The sequence below is a fragment of the Cyprinus carpio genome, chromosome B4 (genome assembly GCF_018340385.1).
Source record: "Cyprinus carpio isolate SPL01 chromosome B4, ASM1834038v1, whole genome shotgun sequence".
In the NCBI taxonomy this organism is placed as follows: domain Eukaryota; kingdom Metazoa; phylum Chordata; class Actinopteri; order Cypriniformes; family Cyprinidae; genus Cyprinus; species Cyprinus carpio.
Genome location: NC_056600.1, coordinates 6,215,226 through 6,239,728, shown reverse-complemented (window position 1 = coordinate 6,239,728; position 24,503 = coordinate 6,215,226). Strand labels below are relative to the sequence as shown.

The 24,503-nt window shown below is 37.0% G+C and overlaps 1 protein-coding gene across 16 annotated transcripts in view; it reads left to right on the top strand.

The window, feature by feature from the left end:
* LOC109071192 (serine/threonine-protein kinase WNK1-like) overlaps positions 1 to 10,321 on the top strand; it is a 70,270-nt gene extending 59,949 nt beyond the window's left edge. For 11 of the 16 annotated variants that reach the window (XM_042721712.1, XM_042721713.1, XM_042721710.1 and 8 more), the window contains 3 exons: positions 2,775 to 2,816; positions 6,134 to 6,339; positions 6,568 to 10,321. In XM_042721712.1, the coding sequence (XP_042577646.1) occupies positions 2,775 to 2,816; positions 6,134 to 6,339; positions 6,568 to 6,906 (587 nt within the window). In that variant the 3' untranslated portion in view covers positions 6,907 to 10,321. Of the gene's footprint in view, positions 1 to 2,774; positions 2,817 to 5,342; positions 5,395 to 6,133; positions 6,340 to 6,567 lie in introns of all 16 variants that reach the window. The other 5 variants (XM_042721720.1, XM_042721719.1, XM_042721722.1 and 2 more) reach the window with 2 other exon arrangements.
* The last annotated feature ends 14,182 nt before the right edge of the window (positions 10,322 to 24,503 follow it).

Below are 24,503 nucleotides of genomic sequence, written 5' to 3'. Positions count from 1 at the left end.
CCAAGCCTTCTGATTGGCCGATCATCTCAGACATTGTGTCATGAATTTTAAAATCAACTTGTGCTCATCGATTAACAGTTATCGTTCATATCCCGTAATACACTAGTGTAACCTATGAGGTCCGATAATTATTTCTAGTTCAACTGTGTTCACAGTGGGCACTTTGTCATTTGTAATTCATCTTACTAGTTTTAATATTTCCTTCATATATGCTTTGGTTTAACATCATAACAAAATGTGCAAATTGCTGAAGATAATTACTAATAATTTAAAAGATGAATAACATGCTGCATTTGGCAGTGTCCAAAAACAATACGGCTTGTACTTTAGCAGTTCCCAAGTAGTTTAAGCAAGTTATACTGAAAGCGGGAAAATACACCTCAGTTTCACACAAAGAAAAACACAGCTGGATGCCATAAACAACTTTGTCCAAATGTTGTATTTATAGCTTATAATTTAAATGTGCAGTGTCCATATTCACAATAAAGTTGTAAATGTTATCATTATTAATAATAAAAAGGTATCATGAACTAATAATGAGCATCATTTATTAATGTAGGTAAATATTAATTTCTACATATGCTAAATAATTTCAAGATGTATAAATCAGTAAAGTTAATATATTATGAACAAAACAAATTAATTAACATCATAAACTTAGATTAAGGACCTGATAAGCCTAGATTAATAAATTGTGTATAGTTGTTTATTGTTAGTGTTATTTCAGTATTATTGACATACTGTTAAAATATGTATTAATATTTTGAACTGGTTTTTTAATTTGTTTTAATAATTGCATGTATTTGTCACTTTTGTTTATTTTTAACATATTTAACATTTAATTTACAGTTATAATATATAATATATTTTAATACTGTGGTATATAATTATATTTAATACAGGGTTCCCACAGGTCCTTGAAATCCTTGAAAGTTTGTGAATCTGGAAAAAAAAAAAAAAAAAAAAAAATTGTCAAGGCCCTGTAAAGTTTTTGAAAATAAACATACATTGACACATTGTCCTTGAAAGTACTTGAATTTATTTTGTGCAAATATTCCATATTATTCCCTCTGGTCTGCTAATGTGTTATTTCACCAACACTTTGTGGCGTATGCATACTAGCTTGATTTACATTAGTTAGGCGCTTTTATGCGTTACGGTAAGTGTTTCCCACGTGAGGTACTTTGTGTTGTACATTGCCATGACGTTAGAGTGACCATATTTCCTCTTTTTCCCGGATATGTCTTCTTTTTGGACCTAAAAAATTTTTTGAATCGCCCAAAATGTCAGGGATTTGGCTTTTATTTTCTACAGTTGCCAATGATTGTGTGCATTTTGTATTAGAGATCTGCAAGGGACTGTTTTCTTGATCCCGCTCCCACTGAATTTCTGACCATTATTGCCCGTTCCCGTGACTAGTCCCGCCCGCTCCAGCAAACATTCTAGTATTGCATAATTTTCGCGCATCAGGTAGCATCTATCAATATACAGAGTATTTAAATCTCTTTTGAATGAGCACTTGCTGTTCACTTTCACTTCTGTTTACACGATCATGCGTGGTAAGAAAAACTTAAATAGCATATACTTAGCATATTCATATATCTTAAAACTTCTGGTTACATGAGCCTAAGCTCTTTACAATAAAATCCAAAAGTTAATATCATTTTAGAATACAGTATAGGATGTACTGAATATTCTTCAGTTTTATTCAAAACAGAAATACAACAAATAGAATATCAGATCTCTGTCATGGCCAAAAATAAATAAAAAAAAAAAAAAGATTTTTTTTGTATAGTTGTGTTTGAGACATGAAAACTGTAAAAATGTGTCTTACAAGATAACACAATGTAACCTCACTCTCACTTGAAATGTGTCCCCACATCAAATCCTTGAATTTGAGGGTATTGGACCTGGAAGTCCTTGAAAGGTCCTTGAATTTGAAGTTAATCGAGGTGTGGGAACCCTGTTAATATTTATTTAATATTTCTATTTAAGTTTTTTATATACTACTATAATTTTTTTCTTTATCTTACTACTTCAGCTTCAGTTAATTGCCAAGGCATTTCTAATTTCTGTTTGTTTTTTAAGTGTAATATTTTTATACCAATTTAAGTTTTAGATTTTAACTTTTTTTTAAATAGTTTTAGTTTACAATAAGAATGTTACCTACTGTAATGCATATACTAACGGTAATTTATTGTAATGATATGGCTCATGTTCTTCAGTATTGTTTGGCTCTTTCTTTTCTGACACATGCAGTGTGAATCTGCAACTTACTATTCTCATTTCCTCATATTATTTATGTAATAATTCACACACATTTTTGTAATTAAATCTTTTGAAAGGAATGAACTGAACAGCTGAATCGGTGACTAAAATTTCTCCAAACTATGCAAGTCAGTGCATATATCTTAAGATCTGATTAATTTTCCTTAGTCTCTTTTCTTTCTTTAATTAAAAAAAAAAAGTTCCTCAGGGCAGGTACTTTCACACATCCTCTCACACCAGCACAGTCTTTCTTTTCAAGTTTATCTTTTTTTTAAAGCTGCCCTCACAATGTTAATGCACCTGATCACAGACCCGATAGTCACAACCACATGTGACCCTTCCTTCGCTCACCCCACCTTCACTGAGCATGAGCGTAACAGCCATCAGGGCTTGATTTCAGGTTTTAGACTAGCATGTTCTGATACACTCCCATAATGCACTGTGTTGGACGTGGAGTTACTGTAACACTGATTCTCTCCAATCCCACCGTTCTCTCCATGCTTCAGGGAAGATGGTGAAAAAAGTGTGCCCCTGCAACCAACTCTGTAGTAATTATCTCTCTTTTTTTACATCCTCCCACTCCTCCTTCCCTCTCTTTCCTGTCGTCACCTCTCGCTTCATGTCCTGTGGCCTGTTGAAGCTGGTATTCCCGCTAAGCTCTCAGGCTGACTTGAGCATTTCTTTCCTGTGATGACCCATTCATGTGTTTATAAGTGTGGCATGCCACGTGTGTTTTCACTCTCAAATTAGACTCGCACTGCCCTAAATTTGAAACCGAACTGGAAATCACTCTCGATAAACGTCCCTCGCCAGGTGACAACGCCACACTCAGCAGCAGACTGACTAATGCACTCTAAATGGACCCATCTGAGCACTCATCCCATTACGCACAAGCCAATTTGAAGCCCCAGACTCCCTTCTGCACTCTTTCTTTATCTCCTTAAGACTCATCCCACTTACTGCACATCGATCTCATCCTGTTCGGATGGAGTTTCTCACCCATTACAAGGGTCTAATGAGGCCTGGCTGATCTCCCCCTCACTGTGCACAAGACTTAATCACTATCCAGTGCACAAACCACCGTATCAAGGGAATACAGCTCACATTTTTCACACAGAAAGGTAGGTTTTCACAAAGAGGATTCCGGGATCCTCCAGTATTGAACAAAGTGAATGGAAGTCATCCAGTAAATGCTGAAGTCAAGCTGTGAGTGGAGCCTCCTCCTCTCCCATACTCCTTTTCCACCAGGTGGTGCTGGTGCTTGGCTAGTCAAACTTTTTTTTCTTTTTTTTTTTTGCCAAATCTGTATTCAAGTTTTATGAATATTGTAACATCCACAATATTTTATGTATGTATTCAATCAAAAATACAGTATTATTGTGAAACATTATTACACTTAAAAATAACTGTTTTTTTAATTTAATATATTTTGAAATGTAATTTATTCCTGTGAGCAAAGCTGAATTTTCAGCATCATTACTCCAGTCTTCATTGTCACATGATCCTTCAGAAATCATTCTGATATAATTTACTGTTCAAGAAACATTTCTTCTTATCAATGTTGAAAACAGATGTGCTGCTTAAAGTTTTCATGCAACCCCTGATATTTTTTCAGTATAATTTGTTGAATAGATTATTTTTAAGAAGTCATCTATTTGAAATACTGTAAAAATGTTTTGTAACATTATAAAAGTATTTACTATCTCTTTTTTGCCAAATAAAAGTATTAATTTCTTAAAAAAAAAAAAAAAAAAAAAGGATAAATAAAATAAAATAAATATTAAGTGTAAATAATCTTGTCCGGACACATTATTTTTAGATTTCTAATTAAATGTAAATTATTGTTTAATTAACACAATTTAACTTAAATTCAGTATATTAAATACTACCATGATGCATAAATTCTTTACAATTTAAATTAAATCAAATGTAAATTATTGTTTAATTAACACAATTTAACTTAAATTCAGTATATATACAACATATATATACATACACACACACACACACACACACACACACACACACACACACACACACAGTACTTAAAATTGAGTAAGAGTTTGCTTCATGTACTGACCACAAACTATACAGTTGTTTTTTAAGAATGATTAATTTAGTATTAAAGGCCAGTATAAACCACTTTTCTTTCAGTGTGGAAATGTATAAAACTGGGCCAAATTGGATACTGGCTTTGGCATCAGCACCAGCATGGTAGAAAAGGAGTTGCTGTCTTTCAAAGCATGGCTTGCTCTGGACTACATCGCCCAGAATTATTTTTGGTGATTCAGTCTTGGCACAGTGTGTCATTTTTTTTGTTGCTGCATTCTGGAGGGGCTGTGTTTGCCATCCTAACAGGTCAGATCTGTGTCGCCGGGTGGCTGCCTGGATAGTTGGCAAGATATTTGTGCTGTTTGTATTTAACTGTGCAAGATTTGATTTAGAATATTTTCCCCCCATCAGCTTTATTTTTGACTTACAATCTATTCTTCAAATGCATCAGCTCTTTGTTCCACAACAAATATATGTAGATAAATGGACCAATCAGTTTATACCAATGCATGTTTAAGTAGCGTTTTCTCTTAGTCATGACAGTGATGAGTCTTACGAAGGAGCTGAGGCATTTCCACTCATTGTTCATCTTGCTTCACATTAACTGCTCAGTAAAGAGAGCTTATTTTTGTAAAATTTATATAATCGTCACTGCAATGCTTTGTTTTTCATAAAGAGGCTTATGTATTCATACTTGCTGTTAATATTAATGTGCTAACAAGATTAAGATTATTTATTTTTTAGCTAATGGTACTAATCAACTATCTTATTATGCTTCTAAATAGTAGGTATTGAACGTTTCGTATTGTTAGCCTCCATGAATTTTGAGACATTGCAGTTCAATTTAATCTAATACTGAAGCTCATGGTGAATCCATTTCCATTTCACCACCTTGTGTTGCAGTAAAAACAACCATGGCAAGCATGATAATGAAGCCCAGGCAGATGCGGAGCACTAGGTTTATGTACAGATGGAAAACCAGAGATGGTGTTTTAATACTGTCTTCGTGACCTGTTTTGCAGGCTGGAGTCAAAGTGATAAAAGTGTCACTTTAGCCTCAGAGCGGATGCCCAGGTGCTCGATAGGGCCTCACTGCCATGACTTTTTTGTATACACATGACATTATATTATATTATAATATTATACAGTTGTGCTCTTAAGTTTACATACCCTTTATATAATCTGCCATATGTTTTGCTTTTATTTAAATTAGAAGAGATTGAATGGAATTTTTTTTTTTTTTTTTTTTTTTAGTATTGTACCGAAGAACCTGCATAACAGATATTTTAATATAATCATAAGTCAAAATAACACCTAAATTTAATAATTGTTAGCGTTTTCAAACCCTTTAGTTCTCAATATATTGCTCTATGCTCTTTATTTTAAATGTCTTGCTTTTACTGACAGCAGCTCTATTAATATTTTTAAGCAAACTTTTATTGGTTTAACTAAAGATTTCTTTATTTTCAGGTTAAAATGTAATTTTCAATGCAGAATTTTAAATATGCTTTCGATTCTCACATGTCAAGTAAAATGTTGTCTAAAAATCATTTGAATCAAACCAGTGCAGAACTAAATAAAAAAAAATATATATATAACCATAAATGAAAAATCTCTCCTTTTTTTAAACCAAACATTTAGCAGATTATATAAGGCGTATGTAATCTAATGTGAGGAACTGTATATAAAAATATACACACATAAATATAGTCCGTGGGGCTTCAGATTGTATCAGCTGTTTTAGTATGATGCGTGCTGGACTGACTTCCTTTTTACGATCATATTCTCTCTTCCTGTCTTTTTCTGCGCTCAGGGACGAGCAGCACCAACACGGTGGCGGGAACTGTTCAGAATCAAAACCAGCCGCCAGTCTCTCAGTCCCAGAGCTGCAAGGGCATGTTCACAGACGAGCTGCACAAATTGGTGGACAACTGGGCCAGGGACGCTATGAACCTGTCACAGGGCAAGAGAGGCTCCAAGCACCAACAACAAGTGTCTCCTCAGGGCCACAGCCAAGACGTAAGACTTTGTCCTTCACAGTTCTCAACTTTTAGGCCCTTTAGGCCCACTTTCCTGCAGAGTTAAGCTCCAATCTTAATCAAACACATCTGAAAAAGCTAAGCAGGGTCTTCTAGAAAATTACAGGCAGGTGATTTTGATCAAGGTTGGAGCTAAAGGAAAGCTCTACAGAAAAGTGGACTTAGAGGGCCACCGTGCTCTAAATAAACATTTTTCCTTTCTTCTCAGATGGTTCCTCCTACCAATATGGGCCGTAAGTACTCGGCTCCTGGCCAGCTGTGCCCAAGCATCGCTTCAACTCTGAGCGGCCACCCGCCCATGCCCAACACTCCCGCTACCTCTCTGGGGGCCCGGAAGGGCTCCTTGTGTCCCACGCCGCAGTATGGCTACCCCTCTGCACCTTACAGCGCCCAGTGGGCTGGTTCAATCGCGCACACCCAGGCCGGTCTGCTGGCCACCTCGCAACCCCTGTATCCCCAGGTTCCCACACCTTTACAGACCTTCCACATCAGCACTTTGCAAAAGTCAGTCAGCCACCCGGGTGGACCCAACCTGAAGACCACGTAGGGCAGGGCCTAGCCGCGCCAGGCCTAAATAACTCTCGAGTTGAGGGAAGCAAGGGGGGTGGGGCGGATTGGGCAAGCGTTTGAGTGCATTACAGAGATTCTGTCACAAGAGTTGATATTTGAGAAAGAAGATGCCAGAATCTGCATGCATGCTCACAGATACGCCACGGGGATGATGCACAATGACACAAGGGATAAGATAAAAAAAATAAAACACGGACACTTGTGTGCAATGTTACGTGGCCAAAGAAGGTGTGACCATTTTTATTGTTAAGGTGTGTAGTGATGGCATCCTTCACCACCCAGCCCCAAACATTTGTCAAGGGGTTCGATTACAGGTTTGCTGACCTAAAATGGAATGAATGCCACAGGCATCCATCTGTATATCCTCCTGATAAATTCATACATCAAGCATGTCAACAAAAACGGGTGGGTGATGGTGAGCAGCGAAGAGACAAACCTAGTTCCCCTCTTGCCCTAAACCCTCTTCTGCAATGCCATGGAATAATGCAATAATTACAATGGTAAGAAAAAAAGCCCATTATAAAACACAGGAAGTGGCCTTCATTAGATAAATGACAAAATCCATGTACAGATTTCCTTTGTTTTTAAATTGGGTTATGAGGGTTTTGATTTCATTCACTTGGTTGGTTTTTCTTCCCTATGCCCTTCAAGCCGGTCTTGTGTAGCAGAATGTTAGGGACAGTACTTTTTTTTGTCATATGTTCAGAGGCCTTTCTGCTGCCTGTACTACAAAGCTCCTACATGCATCCCAGCATGCACATTCACACTCTTACCGTCCTCTTCCGGTTTTCTCGTCGGGCCAGAACACAAGGTGACTTGTAAAATGGTGGATAAAATCAGATGGATTGGGGTTTGGATACAGGATTGGTTACCTTTGAGGCCTGTGGAGCTTTAAATCTTTGGCTAATTATCAGCTTTTTCTAATCATGGCAGCATTAGGAGCCTCTTACGATAGTTTGATCGAGACATTCAAATTAGAAGTTGTGTTCTGTATGGACCTGTATTTACTCATCAGTTTTTGATGTTGAAACACTGTGATTATTATAAATGTTGTTGGACAACATTAGATAAAAAGAAAGTAGACAAAAAAAAAAAAACATGAAATTTTGGAGGATGGAAGGCTAGCTATTTCATTATTCACATCTTATTGGAGACACTTTAACCTTTTTTTCCCATTTGTACTTTCTTTATATTATTAGATAAATGTGAATGTAAATGGATTCAATTAACGTACTTGAAGAAAAGAATCTTTCCCTCTTTCGCTAAGCCCGGTGAGCTTTCTGAAGATTCTAGTGCCTTGCTTTATTTTTGTGTTACTTTTTTTGCTCCGGGGTTTGATATATAAGGCAGTGGAGAGTCTCTGGTTTGATTGCGTGACTTCACAGAGGGTGATTATTAATATATTGCAGGAACAAGGTGTTGTTATGGATGCCGTTTTGAATTGGCTACGACTGAAACCATTTGATGGAACAGTCCTAGTCACAAAAAGCTTCATTTATAAGGTGCGCCAACACACAATCCAGCCATTATATCACATTCAAAGGCTGTGAAAGTGCTTAAAGGGTTGAGTTTTAGATACTTTGATCAATCTATGTTAGTATGCAAGTAGAAGTGTGCCTATCATCAGCACATAGATGAGTCATTTAAACTTCTTTCAACAGCCACGGTGTCTTTGTTTTCCAGATGGATTCTTAAACAGCGTGAACGGTTCTTGTGAAGGTGAGGGATCGGCTCAGATAGAAACGCGGGACGAGGAAAGTTAGTATGCATGGGACAGTATGTTGTATGTATTTCAAAACCACCGATAGCTTAGATGTTTTTCCAGAACTGCTTAATTGGTTTTGACGCCATCCAGTGTGAAATCCTCTCCAGGTGTGCATAGGGAGACACGTTTGACTCATTTAGCAACAGATGTGACAGCAAGTCTAGAAAAGGACCAGAAAGGTGGGAAAAGACAGTTAGCAACCCTCACCGACACAAGAACGCCACTGTCTGCCAAAACAACACTGTTAAAGAATATTTCTTGCTGGTTTCTCATCAATCTGCTTCTTTTGAACTCTCACTGCCCATGTAAGTTCTCACATCACTGTACTGACAACAGCCTTCGGTTTCATGGCAGATCAGTAGCTTCTTTTGGAGGATCTCACTCTCTCTCTCTTGGTAGCAGTCAGTCAAATCACTCTTGTAAATGCTTTGGTTATTTCAAAATACCTGACCTGCAGTGTCAGACTACCTTTTAGCACTTTCAACTGTGCAGATGAATAGAGAACAGTCCTGATCCACCAGAAACAAATGTACAGATCCTTTACAGAGCATTTTATCTGGAGATGCTCTCATCACCTTAACTACTGAAAGGACTTAGATAACAACTCGTTACATACTGCTTAGTGTGCCGTCTGCGTGAAACGTCTGGTACAGGAACTTCACTTTAGGTCAACTGTACAGTTTAGATTCTCAACTGACTCTATATGTTCAAAATCTGATCATTATACCTTTATCTCTTGCTTTGTACACAATGCTTTACCTGTAGACAGCTCGTTTTTACCAACTTTACGTCGCTCGGTTTGTTCAAACTGTGAACACATCAAAAGGTCTTTAACAAAGAGGTCCAACCTGCTCAGTGTTCAGACCAATGAAATACTACCTTCTGAGTGCCATGTCCCTGTTCCAGATATGACGCAAGTGTTCATTTGCTCTCGCTATAAGAAACAGGTCCCCCTGTTTGACTGTAGAGGGTGCTTATGTATTCACCTCTGACCTCTGATGTAAATGAAACAGCACCTTGAAAAAGAAAAAAAAAAAAACTCCTTTTTCTTTGCTTTGAAAAAACAATTGTTTGTAGCGTGCTGATGTACGAACGAGCCATTCAGTATCGCTAGACATTCAGTTTATGATGAAAAAACAAACAAACAATAACATGTATTTTTTCTTTCTTTTTGCATGAGACTTTAGTTACACAGAAAATGCACACAAACTTACTCAAAACTATCTTGAATGAATCCCTCCTTACTAGTCGCTCTCCTGTGGAAAGAAATACAACAGAACAATGTTTACTTAATGCTACTGACCTGTCATTGAGTTATTTTGGTTTGTACTACTATCTGATCCGCTTGTTTTGCTGTCTTTTGAGTCTCTAGATTTCCTCTGGCGGCTTTCATTCAGTGTTTTTTTTTTTCTCCGTATGATAGTTAACATTGTACAAAATGTTAAAAGAGTTACTTAAAATGAAAACCAAACAAAAACATGTAGGGAATCATCGGCAATGTTTAACTGTATGTTTTGCACTAAGTATAGGATGTTCAAGCTTCATATAAAACTGAGCTTTGCGCTCCAATAAAACAGCATTTGTTACCCTATTTGTAAACTTAATAAAAGTCATTTAAATAAATTAAGCTTGCCTCTGCTTCTCAATTCTCGATGGATGCTGTTATAATTCAGTTTAGCGCAATAGAGCTGATGAGATTTAATGATACTAAAGTGCATTTAATATCAGTTACTCTATTGTGTCTCTACGTCAAGGTCTGGTGTGCCTCTACTTTTGGAGGGATGACAGAATTTCGCAGGGATAGTGCTAATCTTTCATGGTCTGCAGAATTCAACTTCCCATATTGCAAACCAAAGGATGTACTGAAATTTCAGGTGTGGGACAAAGACCTGCTTTTTGATGATCACTTGGGCACATGTTTAAAGTGAAATGCTTTAATAGTCTTTTCACTTACAAAAGATTCTTTTAAATCAGGGTTGTATCTGTTTTTCACTTCATGATGTCCGCAGTGAAAATTAAATGTACTAAATGCATTTGTTTTGTGCCAAGTATACTACAAATGCATTTACATATTTATGTTCTTAATAAAAATACCCTGCAATTGTACTTTTAGTATGTACAACTAAACTGTTATACTTTAAGTCTGCTAAATTGGAAAAAAGTGGAACTATTCCAAGTGGTACACTTTAAATATCTTGCATTTAAAAACAGATAGTATTTAAAGATCATACATTCCTCATCAATAGTTATATTAAAACACACTGAAGGATTAATATTAAGAAATGTATATTGTGCACAAGAAGTACTCCAAATAAAGTTTAATAATAGTTTTCATATCAGTAAATCTCGAGCAACATGTGAGTAAATAGGTTTATAGATTAGAACTATACCTAGTATGAAATATATATATATATAGTATATTACTGTATAGGGCCAGGACAGTAAATAGTTAAAATGCTTTTATTGCAGTGGTTCTATGATTTCTTAGAATGCAGTTCTGCACACTATCAGCAAATGTATAGTAAATAGCCCACTGTGTTTCATAATAATAGTTAACACATATGTGACCATGGACCACAAAAGCAGTCTTAAGTCGCTGGGGTATATTTTTAGCAATAGCCAAAAAACATTGTATGGGTCAAAACCATCGATTTTTCTTTTATGCCAAAAATCATTAGGATATTAAGTAAAGATCGTGTTCCATGAAGATATTTTGTAAATTTCCTACCATAAATATATCAAAACTTAATTTTTGATTAGTAATATGCAAGATTGAGACTAATTGCTAAGAATTCATTTGGACAACTTCAAAGGCAATTTTCTCAGTATTTTTTTTTTTTTTTTTTTTTTTTTTTTTTTTGCACCCTCAGATTCCAGATTTTCAAATAGTTGTATCTCGGCCAAATATTGTCAGATCCTAAACCATACATCAATGGAAACCATATTTATTCAACTTTCAGATGATGTATAAATCTCAATTTCAAAAAATTGACATTTAAGACTGGTTTTGTGGTCCAGGGTCACATATAAGCGTGGGATTTAACCATCTGTCGATCACTTTTTGATCAGATTTTTAAGGTTGGCTTTATAAAGGGGGTGAGGATCAGGAATGATTCCTGTGGACTCTAATAAAAGTGAGGTAAGGCGTCTTTAACATTTAATCTTTAACATATTTATTAATTGTTTGTTGCATCTTCATAAATGAACATGCATTCTTTCTGAAAGTTATGGCAGTGTTTGATCATCTTTGGCTTGTTTCTCTGGCCGTGTTGATGCTGGTGTCTCAGCTGGACTTTGCCAGTGCTGGTGTTCGGGTGTTTGGCTTACATGCCAGGGACCTCACCGGTGACCCTGCTGGAAACAAACCTGATCCATACGTCAAGGTGTGGTGTGGCTCTGCTTATGGGGGCCAAACAGAATATCGCAAGGATACTACTCATCCTATGTACATGGTCTGCAGAGTTCTACTTCCCAAATTGCAAAGCAAACCCTGAAGCTGGAGGTGTAGGACCTGAATTTTGATGATCTCTTGGGCTTGGTATACCGAACAGGTGCAATATGGGTCTTTAGCTGTTACTTGTTATCTGAACAAAGGCACAGTGTTTTACAGGTACGAGTTGTTACAATAAATCTGTTCCAATCTAGAACTTTGTGACGGCAAACTGCTAGTCTACTGTGACAAGCCTGATAGTAATAAAGTTGACAATATACTTTGAACATTCACACTGAATGTTTATTATGTTTTTGTTTCATTACATGTTGGAATTAGTTTATCAGACTCAGTCTGTCATATATTAATACTTGAGACTTCAGTTGAGGTTAACTGATTGACAATCACCTCTTGTTCTCGTATGAATGTGCCATATTAGCCCTGCTTTTCCTGCTCACAGATCATCATAAACATGAGTGTTTTGCACCAGTTGTTGTGTTAAAGAAAGGGTAGTGTACATCAGATGTATACAAAACATTGTAAATAGAAAAAATTCTACTCAGCTGTTTATTTAACACAATAATAATAATAATAAATGTTTTTTTGAGCAGCAAATCAGAATATTAGAATGATTTGTGAAGGATTGTGTAAATGAAATGATGCTAAAAATTCAGCTTTGAAATCACATAAATTACATTTTAAAATTCATTCAAATAGAAAAGTTATATTAAACAGTAAAAATATTTTAAAATGTTACAGGTTTTGCTGTATTTTGGATCAAATAAATGCAGGCTTGGTGAGCAGAAGATACTTGTTTAAAGAAACATTAAAAATCTTACTTTCAAAAACGTGACTGGTAGTGTATATCTTTAAAAATCACTTCAAAAGTGATTAAACACACAAGAACTAGACACTTCAGCATACACACATTCAGCAATAATTAAGTTCACTAGTGACTAGGGAGGAATACAAATTAATTTAAAAAAAATGTTTAAATGTTCATTTTAAATATAAAATGAACCCATCTAAGATCCCTGTAATTATCAGCATTCACACCCTGATATAAATACACAATGCTCTGATGGTGCTGAGAAAAACTCCGTCAGTTTCTCATCAGGATGAGAAAAACCTGTTTGAGAGTACAAACCAGTTTATTAAATATTTTCATTTTCACTTTCATTTTTATGCACAACCAATACAAAAATGGATGTCAAAGCTATTTATAACAGAGAAACCTGCTCCACAATAGGGCTGTGCAATTAATCACATGTGATTGTCAAGTGCTTCTCGTCAGTAAAGCCGGTCAGGTGATTACTCCATCACCTGCTTTCAGACGAAGCGGCATTTACTACACAGAGCCGTAGTTCACTAACAAGCCATGCAATATCGACAGAGAGAGAGACAGAGGAAAGGAGAGCAGGGAGAGAATGGAGGGACTGTTTTCTCTTCTTGAGAGTGAGAGAATGCTAAACAAATACAATATTTATTAGCCATTCTCTATTAGGCAAGAGAAAGCAGTGGAAAAAATGGGTACATTGCAGTTTTTCAATATCTTTTTTAAATGTCACATTGTCAATGAAACAACATAATTTCTGTAGTTTGTTTTTGTTACATAAAATAAAAATTCAGGACGTGAATCTCTTGGTGAATGGCCAGCACCTCCTCAGCGATAATGCAGTGACAGTTGAACGAGGTGCATGTCAAACACTCTGGAGATCACGCTGTATGATGTACCACTGGCAGACAAAAGAAAAACACCAGGGTCTGGATTGTGGCACCATAACACTGTTGCCCTTCTCTTCTCAGAAGATCCAGCAGCACTGTCAGGGCCTCCCTGCTCAGCCCCAAACCATTAAAAACCTGTCCAGCGCTGGCACATTCAGCTTTATCCTGAAGTACAGAGGTCTGATTTAGAGAAAGAAGGAAAAGAGAAACTGTTTAGAGCTATGACAAAGTAATTAGTGGAAGAAATACTGAGGTACTTTAGTAAACTACTTTTAGTAACTACTAATACCACATTGGGGGAAACTACTAGTCATTTTTAAAACCTTAGCTAAAGGGATAGTTCAGCCAAAAATGAAAATTCCAAACCTGAAACAACTTGAGGGTGAGTAAATGCATACTCTAATATACTTAAGGTATTGTATAGTTATACAGTATTGTTCTGAAAAAAGAATTCATCCGGATGGTTTGGTATTAATATCACTGCTGCACTACTGTGTATGTTGCATTTTACTTCTGAATATGTTCAAGGTTATATTTACACAAAAAAAAAAACATATCAAAAGTACCGTACACAGCATCACTCAAATGCAAGGGTGTAAAAATTAGTCTTTAAGTTTGATTTAAAAACACAGAGCGATGGAGAGGCCCTGATAGTAAAGGGTAAACTGTTCCAGAGTTTAGGGGCAGCAACCGTGAAAGCTCTGTTACCTTTGGATTTATAGCGAGAACGAGGGACAGATAAAAGAAACTGGTTACAAGATTAAATTAAAAAAAAAATTTATGCATTTAGCAGACGCTTTCATCCAAAGCAACTTACAGTGCATTCAGGCTATCAATTTTTTTTACCTATCATGTGTTCCCGGGGAATTGAACCCCCAACCTTGCGCTTCGTAACGCAATGCTCTACCACTTGAGCTACAGGAGCATTAAGATCTTAATGACCTAGAGGTTGTATATGGTTGGATATGATCACAGATATAATCTAGGGCTGACTTTTGCAATGCCTTGTATACAAAAAGAAGGATCTTAAAATCTCCCTCTGAATTTGATAGGGAGCCAGTGCAATGAAGCAAGAACAGGAGTAATATGCTTCCTCTTTTTTTGTTCCTGTCAACAAACTGGCTGCCACATTTTGAACCATCTGAAGCCGAGATAGAGTGCTATGAGGAAGGCCGACATACAGAAAGTTACAATAGTCCAGCCTGGAAGAGATTAGTGCATGGATCACAATGTCAAGATCTTTTTGAGAGAGAAAATGTTTTACTTTCACAACAGATCTGAGGTGGAAGAAGCTACTCTTTACAACCGTGTTTACATGCTTGTCAAATTGTAGTAATGGATCGAAATGGACCCCTAGATTTTTTACATGGTGTTTTAAGTTATCACTAAGGGAACCTATCCTACTTGTAAGAGTAGTATTGAGTTCAGTGGGGCCTAGCAGAAGCACCTCAGTTTTGTCAGTGTTTAGTTGCAAAAAATTATTAGCCATCCAGGTTCTCACTTCATCAAAACATGAGAAAAGAAGTTGTACAGAAGAGTCATTTTCATGTTTGATTGAAAGGTAAAGTTGGAGGTCATCGGCATAGTAGTGATAGTTAATATCATATTTCTGTAGAATGGAGCCTATGGGAAGCATGTAGAGCAAGAACAATAAAGGGCCAAGAATAGAACCCTGAGGAACACCATAAGGGATGGGCGCAGAAGGTGAGGTGAACGACCCGATATTTACTGAAAAAGTCCTAGCCTTTAAATAATGCCGTGCCTTGAACCCCTACTACACATTTGAGTCAATTCAAGAGGATGTCATGGTCAATAGTGTCGAAGGCTGCACTCAAATCTAACAGTATCAGAATGGCAGATGACCCTGAATCAATGGACAACAAAAGATCATTCATAACTTTAAGCAAGGCTGACTCTGTACTGTGTTGTGCTCTAAAACCAGATTGGAACTTATCCAGAATGTTAAAAGCATCCAGGTAAGAAGTAATCTGTGAAAGCACTGGTTTCTCTAAAACCTTAGAAATAAATGGGAGTTTAGAAATTGGCCGGTAGTTAATAAGAACAGATGGATCAAGGTGAGATCTTTTTAAACAGGGGCTATAGCATGTTTAAAAGACTCTGGAAAAACCCCACTAGTCAAAAAACTGTTTATAATAGTTAAAAGGGCAGGGCTAATAGTGTCCAACACCTCTCTATGCAAACGGCCAGGCAGTACATCAGATTGACAATATGTAAATTTCATTTTAGAAATTAATGCACTAAATTGAGATGGAGTCACTGGTTTAAAACCAGTGAAATTGCTAGGAGGAGAGATCGGGTGAGAATGAACCATGTCAGGAGGACAGAGGTGAGATCTGATATCTTGTCTTATCTTTCTGCGCAAAGAAACCTAAGAATTCTACACAGATCTCGAGATTGCCAACAGGGGCTGAGCAAGTGGCTGGATTAAGAACTGAGTTTATAGTTTTAAAAAGAACTTTTGGCCTGTTTGCATTCATGGCAATCAAATTTGAAAAGTATTGAGATTTTGCATCACTGACAGACTTTTGATAGGTGGTTAGACAATCTTTTAAAATTTGATAAGAAACCTGAAGCCCATCCTTCTTCCACCTGCATTCAGCCCTCCTGCACTCTTGTCTGAGGACATGGGTAGAAGCATTTAGTCAAGGTTGAGGACTAGATCTAGCTTGCTGCTTTCTAGGCTTCAGCGGAGCAGCAGTATTCAGTGCAGTAGAACAAGCAGAGTTGAAAATTAGAACCAGCTGATCAGTGTTCATATCAGGTGACAAAGAGACCTCAGAATTAGAAAAAACTAATTTAGAGAATTCTAGTGCAGTAGTGGCGTGAAAAACACGAGAGCTGCATACAGGCTGGGAGAGGATGGGCTGTACATATGGGACTGCAGTTTCAAATAATACAGAACAGTGATCAGAAATACCAGCATCGAGTACTTCACATGAGTGTACAGAGAGACCGCGAGTCAAAATAAGATGTAGTGTGTGGCCTAGGTTATGAGTAGGAGAAGAGACACACTGTACAAAATTGAGCGAGTCAATGAGACTCATAAAATTTTTAACCATAGGTTTAGAGGGTCAGCAGACATGGAAGTTAAAATCCCCCAGAACCAACAGTCTATCACAGCGTGACACTTGATTTGACAGTAAGTCTGAAAACTCATGAATAAACGTTGTACTAGCTTTGGGTGGTCTGTAAACCAGGATGCAGATTAGAGGAGCACTGAGACTGATATGCAAGAGTTGTGCCTCAAAAGTAGAAAAGGCATCTACAGACAGTAGTCGACATTTGAATGACTTCTTGAAAAAAGTTATCTACACCACCACCAGGTCCATTTGGCCTGGGAGAGCTGTAAAAAGAACAGTCAGAAGGAGATAGCTCAGTCAGACAAAAGGTCATCAGGTTTCAGCCAGGTTTCAGTCACAAACAGAAAATCCAAGGCATGAGATGAGTTGTTCAGAATGAATGTTTTATTTGACAATGACTTAGCGTTTACTAGAGCCATTTTCACTGAAGGCTGAACTGTTGCAGAGGAAGTAGTAGCTGGCGGTAGAGCCCTAAGTGGGACATATTCCAGAGAACGGTGGTTTACCAAGTTTATATTTCCACCCTCTCTGCATGTATTTGCATATAGACAGCAAGAAGAGGACCAGACAACAGGGATTGTACATCCATCAACTGTGGTAACTGAGGTAGTGAGTCCAGTGCAGTGTTTGCGAGAACCCCAATGTATGTAGCGAGGCCGGCGAACTAAACCAAGAGCAACGCAGTCTGTTGCTTCGGTGGCGAAAGATCGCGTTTGGCAGGTAACAACTTGACTGAAGGGATCCAATGGCGGTTTATAAATATTTTAAAGTTTATACAAAGTTGTAATCCGACAAAGGACGCAGCAAAGCAGTGAAATTTACCTGGCCTCGGTCTTGGTTAAGTCTGAGGTACATTACCGTCTCCTCCATTATGACGTAAAACAAAAACAAAAATGAGCCATTCTGGCTCCACCTATCCTGGCAGGATTGTCCTCTTGTCAGCTCTCTTCTCGCACCGTTGCTATGCGACAAAACGGTAATCGGGAACACCTGGTGGCGGAATTAGGAAATCCTGCGAAGGCGGAGCATCTCACGCACTGATCTTCGAAGTCCGTAGCCTTCGAAGTGTGCACACTCAACTTTGGGACACAGCTTGTTTCTGGACCTGGGAACACTGCAGTTGTGTTGCTGTCTACGGAGGGTCAGAGAGCTCTCAGATTTTATTTTTATCAAAAATATCTTAATTTGTGTTCCGAAGATTAATGAAGGTCTTACATGTTTAGAACGACATGAGTGTGAGTAATGACAAAATTTTCATTTTTGGGTGAACTAACCCTTTAAGCGATATTTTACTCAAAAGAGCTTAATGTGGCCCTTGTGTAGGCTATTAGACAGTCCCTCCAGGATTTTGCGATCGCTGAATTTATTTAGAACCTTCTCCCGACACAAAGAAACTTTTGTGAAATGTAAAGGTTCTTCAGATGTTAAAGGTTCTTTATGGAACCATTTAGACAAAAAGGTTCTTCTATGGCATCGTGAAGCACCTTTATTTTTAAGAGTGTGTGCACTCACAATATACGCTAGTGTCATCAGTTTTGGTGAGCATGAGAGACTTAAAAAAATTTCTGCCATAAATATTTTTATTTTATTTATATCCGACCTTAATGTATAATATTAAAGCTGTGTGTGTGTGTGTGTGTGTGTGTGTGTGTGGTATGATCTTGTGATATGTGAAGATCTCCTTCAGTAGTTTCTCTTTAGTTTAAAGCAGAGATCTGATCGCAGGAAGCCTGATGGCACAAACGAATCCTATTATTCTACAAATATGATTGTCATTTTTATACACACCCAAACATAAAAAAGGACACATGCAATTAAAAACAGAAAGTAACTTGCTACACAAGTTGTCATCACGGAAAGTTATCGTAAGCCGTAGTGACATGCTAACAAACAGGCTTAATGTACAGAGAAAAATATGGCAAGAATTATGCTTTATGTTTCTTCATTCATCATATTATAATGAGAAGGTCAAAGTATTTACTTTCAGATGTCAAAGATCATCAGTGTATTCATCATGCGTACAGAAAAATCTGTATAATGTGCACAATGCACAGTACATATATACACTGCAGAAGTATGTATAAAGTCACAGATTACATGTGTAGTGGTATTCTGTAACGTGTAGATACAGAGAGAGACAGATGCGTGAGGTTTCTTTTCTTTAATAAATAGGGAGATATGAATTGTAGTCACCAGAAGAGACCTTTCACAACACCAGGTCATGGATCTCTCATCACAAAAAGAAACCTTAAAGTGGCATTCAAGGGTGGGGCCATGGTTTTCAAAAAGAGGTCAGGGCTTAATTGACAAAAATGTGGTGTGTGGAATATGACTGTCCCGCTAAAATATGAGTACCTCTACACTACCAGTCAAACATTTTTAAACAGCAAAAGCAGTAATATAATGAAATATTTTTAGTATTTAAAATAACTTTTTCTATTTGAATATATTTTAAAATGTAATTTATTCCTTTGACGTCAAAGCTGAATTTTCAGCATCAATTACTCCAGTCTTCAGTGTAACATGATCCTTCAGAAACCATTTTAATATGCTGATTTGCTGTTCAACATTTTTTATTATTATTGTCAATATTTAAAACAGTTCAAAAGCGTAAATATATATTTTTATCATCAAAGAAACCTGAAAAAATTCTACTCAGCTGTTTATTTAACATAATAATAATAATAAATCGTTTCTGAGCAGCAAATCAGAATATTAGAATAATTTCTGAAGGATCATGTGAACGAAGTAATGATGCTAAAAATTGAGAAAAACCTGTTTGAGAGTACAAACCAGTTATTAAATTAATATTTTCATTTTCACTTTCATTTTTATGCACACCCAAACACAAAAAATGGATGTCAAAGCAATTAAAAACACACAGAAACCTGCTCCACAAGTTATCACATTTTTGTCCTAATGGTGGGAAACAGAATTCCACACAGATTTTTTATTTATTTCCTTATTATTATTTTTGTTGTTGTATGCTGCACATTTTGAAAAACAGAAAGTCTGCATGTGCACAATATTGCAGAAGTACAAAAAGCACGGTAAATAATAATAATAATGACTCATTTATTCATGTATGCTTTTTTATATCTTATATTGCTTTTAACGCTACATAACAAAAATAGCTAGTTATAACGACACAAACTTCTAGCAGAAATGCTCATATAAATTCACATGCAACAATCAAGAGGCAAACTGAAAAAAAATCTATATACATAAAGACAAATACCCATATACATACATTTACAGTACATACAAATATACATACATACACATAATAATAATAAATAAATAAAGGCCTCCTAGTATAAGACATTTCTGACATTGTTTCTTTTCTTACATATCTTCTATTATCTAATCAATTATATCCTCACTGTTTTCTTTTTCTAGAAAAATCATAAAAGAGTTCCAAGCATCTTATTCATGTATGCTTTTATTGTTTGCATATAAAGCTTGTCTTGAATAATACCTTGAAATGTGTCTTTGGCATCAAAAAAAAAAAGGTAATCATGCAAATCTCATGGGTGTGCACTAAAACATGGGTGTGTGTGGGTGTGGTGGGGGGGTATCAAAATGGTATTTAACCAGACCTGGACCAAATGTTTGAACAGACAGAAACTGAGAAGACAAGCCTTTAGACACACTCCTGAACCAACTTAAACTTGGTTTTCATTCAGCTTGGACAAGGTAAGGTTTCCCTGGTTTCCTTACAAAATAAGAATGTTTTTTGTTAGAGTATTACCTTGAAATGTCTCTCTGACTACTAAATTTGGTCAATTTTCTTGTCCTCTGTATGTTGAATTTGCTAAATTTGCTTTGCTAGGAAATGACTGTTACTGTCTTATCAAATAAAGATGTAAAGTGCAAAAATAAAATAAAATAAATATCATAAAAGCAGTAAGTTATTCTTTAGTTGCAGAGTATTCAATTGGAGATAGAAAAAAACTAAAACTTCTTTGATTTTGTAGCTGGCTCCGGACAGTAAATTATAAATTATTTTATACACTCTTAGCAGCTGGTTACAAAATACAAGTTGTATCACTAATCTGACAACAGATACTGTATGCAAGGGTTTAAATTAGCTGCTGATTTTTGTGATTGCAATGGCTTCATGAAAGGGGTAAGGATCAGAAAACATGCACACTGTAAACGTTTTGCCTCTTTTAAAAAATTCTGTTCGAATTTCAATATCTGTGTGTTAAATCATTATAACTGAACGTTTGTTCTTTCTGGCAGCTATGGCAGTCTTTTATCATCTTAGGTTGGTGTCTCTGGCCGTGCTGATTCTGGCGTCTCAGCTGGACTTTGCCAGTGCTGCTGTTCGAGTGTCTTCTATATATGCCAGAGGCCTCACCGGTGACCCTTTCGGAAACCAACCCGATCCATACATCAAGATCTGGTGTGGCTCTACTTTTGGGGGGCAGACAGAATATCAAAGGGATGTTGCTAATCCTTCATGGTCAGCAACGTTCAGCTTCCCAAACTGCAGAGTCGGTCAAACCCTGAAGATGGAGGTGTGGGACAAAGACCTGATATTTGATGATTACTTGGGCACGTGCACCAAAAGCTTGTCAAGAGGAGTTTTCAATGCTGTTTGTTCTCTGAATGCAGGAACTCTGTATTACACTTATAATGTTCAGTAAATCTCTCAGCACTTTGTTAAGTTGCTTTGAGACAAACCTCCATTGTAAAATGCTCAAGAGTAATAACTGTTGATTAATATGTTCATCAAAATGCTTCTAGTCTATATGTTAGCAAAAAATGTGTAATCACAATGTAATCCTACCAATAAAAGTCAAATCAAAGTAGTCTCACAATCATTTCTCATTCTCAGATGTTTGTGCCATATGATATCTGTTTCTCCTATTCCTGCTGACAAATGTATTTCATACTTGCACACGCCGCAGTATGGCTACCCCTCTGCACCTTACAGCGCCCAGTGGGCTGGTTCAATCGCACACACCCAGGCCGGTCTTCTGGCCACCTCGCAACCCCTGTATCCCCAGGTTCCCACCCCTTTACAGACCTTCCACATCAGCACTTTGCAAAAGTCAGTCAGCCACCCGGATGGACCCAACCTGTAGTCCACGTAGGGCAGGGCTTAGGCCTAAATAACTCTTGAGTTGAAGGAAGCAAGGGGGGCGGATTGGGCAAGCGTTTGAGTGCATTACGGAGATTCTGTCACAAGAGTTGATATTTGAGAAAGAAGATGCCAGAATCTGCATGCATGCTCACAGATACGCCACGGGGATGATGCACAATGACACAAGGGATAAGATAAAAAAAATAAAACACAGACACTTGTGTGCAATGTTACGTGGCCAAAGAAGGTGTGACCATTTTTATTGTTAAGGTGTGTAGTGATGGCATCCTTCTCCACCCAGCCCCAAACATTTGTCAAGGGGTTCGATTACAGGTTTGCTGACCTAAAATGGAATGAATGCCACAGGCATCCATCTGTATATCCTCCTGATAAATTCATACATCAAGCATGTCAACAAAAACGGGTGGGTGACGGTGAGCAGCGAAGAGACAAACCTAGTTTTCCTCTAGCCCTAAACCCTCTTCTGCAATGCCATGGAATAATGCAATAATTACAATGGTAAGAAAAAAAGCCCATTATAAAACACAGGAAGTGGCCTTCATTAGATAAATGACAAAATCCATGTACAGATTTCCTTTGTTTTTAAATTGGGTTATGAGGGTTTTGATTTCATTCACTTGGTTGGTTTTTCTTCCCTATGTCCTTCAAGCCGGTCTTGTGTAGCAGAATGTTGGGGACAGTACTTTTTTTTGTCATATGTTCAGAGGCCTTTCTGCTGCCTGTACTACAAAGCTCCTACATGCATCCCAGCATGCACATTCACACTCTTACCGTCCTCTTCCGGTTTTCTCGTCGGGCCAAAACACAAGGTGACTTGCAAAATGGTGGATAAAATCAGATGGATTGGGGTTTGGATACAGGATTGGTTACCTTTGAGGCCTGTGAAGCTTTAAATCTTTGGCCAATTATCAGCTTTTTCTAATCATATTCAAAATCTGATCATTATACCTTTATCACTTGCTTTGTACACAATGCTTTACCTATAGACAGCTCGTTTTTACCCACTTTACGTCGCTCGGTTTGTTCAAACTGTGAACACATCAAAAGGTCTTTAACAAAGAGGTCCAACCTGCTCAGTGTTCAGACCAATGAAATACTACCTTCTGAGTGCCATGTCCCTGTTCCAGATATGACGCAAGTGTTCATTTGCTCTCGCTATAAGAAACAGGTCCTCCTGTTTGACTGTAGAGGGTGCTTATACCTTGAAAAAGAAAAATAAATAAATAAATAAAAGTCCTTTTTCTTTGCTTTAAAAACAAAAGAAGTAGCGTGCTGATGCACGAACGAGCCATTCAGTATCGCTAGACATTCAGTTTATAATGAAAAAACAAATAATAAAATGTATTTTTTCTTTCTTTTTGCATGAGACTTTAGTTACACAGAAAATGCACACAAACTTACTCAAAACTATCTTATTAAATGAATCCCTCCTTACTAGTCCCTCTCCTGCGGAAAGAAATACAACAGAACAATGTTTACTTAATGCTACTGACCTGTCATTGAGTTATTGTTTTTTTTTTTTTTTTGTCTTTTCTTTTTTTTTTCTCCGTATGATAGCTAACATTGTACAAAATGTTAAAAGAGTTACTTAAAATGAAAACCAAATAAAAACATACATTGTTTAACTGTACGTTTTGCACTAAGTATAGGATGTTCAAGCTTCATATAAAACTGAGCTTTGCGCTCCAATAAAACGGCATTTGTTACCCTATTTGTAAACTTAATAAAAGTCATTTAAATAAATTAAGCTTGCTTCTGTTTCTCAATGCTCAGTGGATGCTGGATTAGCTATCATGCCGTTCAGAGCAATAGAGCTGATGAGATTTAAAGTGCATTTAATATCAGTTACTCTAATATGTCTGTACTACTGCACTCTGTTTATTGTGCCCACCTTTAAATATGTCATATAGTGTATATCCAATAATTATTTGTGTTCGTACAAGCCAACCTGTATCTGATGTAGAAAGAGAATGTGTTGTTTTGGTTTTAAGTTTGGGTGAAAGATGAGAACATTGATGTGAATTACGTGGGGGTGGTGGTACCAAATCTCATCTGGTTGTGATCATATTTGCAGGTGAGTGGCACACACTCTGTCCTTCCACATGTGTACATGCACTCTGCCCCGTCCTCCTAAATGTGTACGTGCATTATGTGTCTTGACTGTTCTTCATACTGGTGACCTTGGATTCTGAGTCAGACCAGCAATCAGTCAATTGAGTTCATTGCAGTTCCATATCTTTTCGACATGCGTGCAGATTGTCACAAACAAACCCACATGGCCAAGTAAATATATTTTTTTAAAAGATGAAACATGATTTAAACTCAGGATATACAGTAGTTGCTAAAATTATTTTAATGCACTGCTTCTGTTATTTTGGGGGGATAACATTTTATACACTCATGGCAGCTTGACATGTAAACAGGCCAACACAGAAACTTA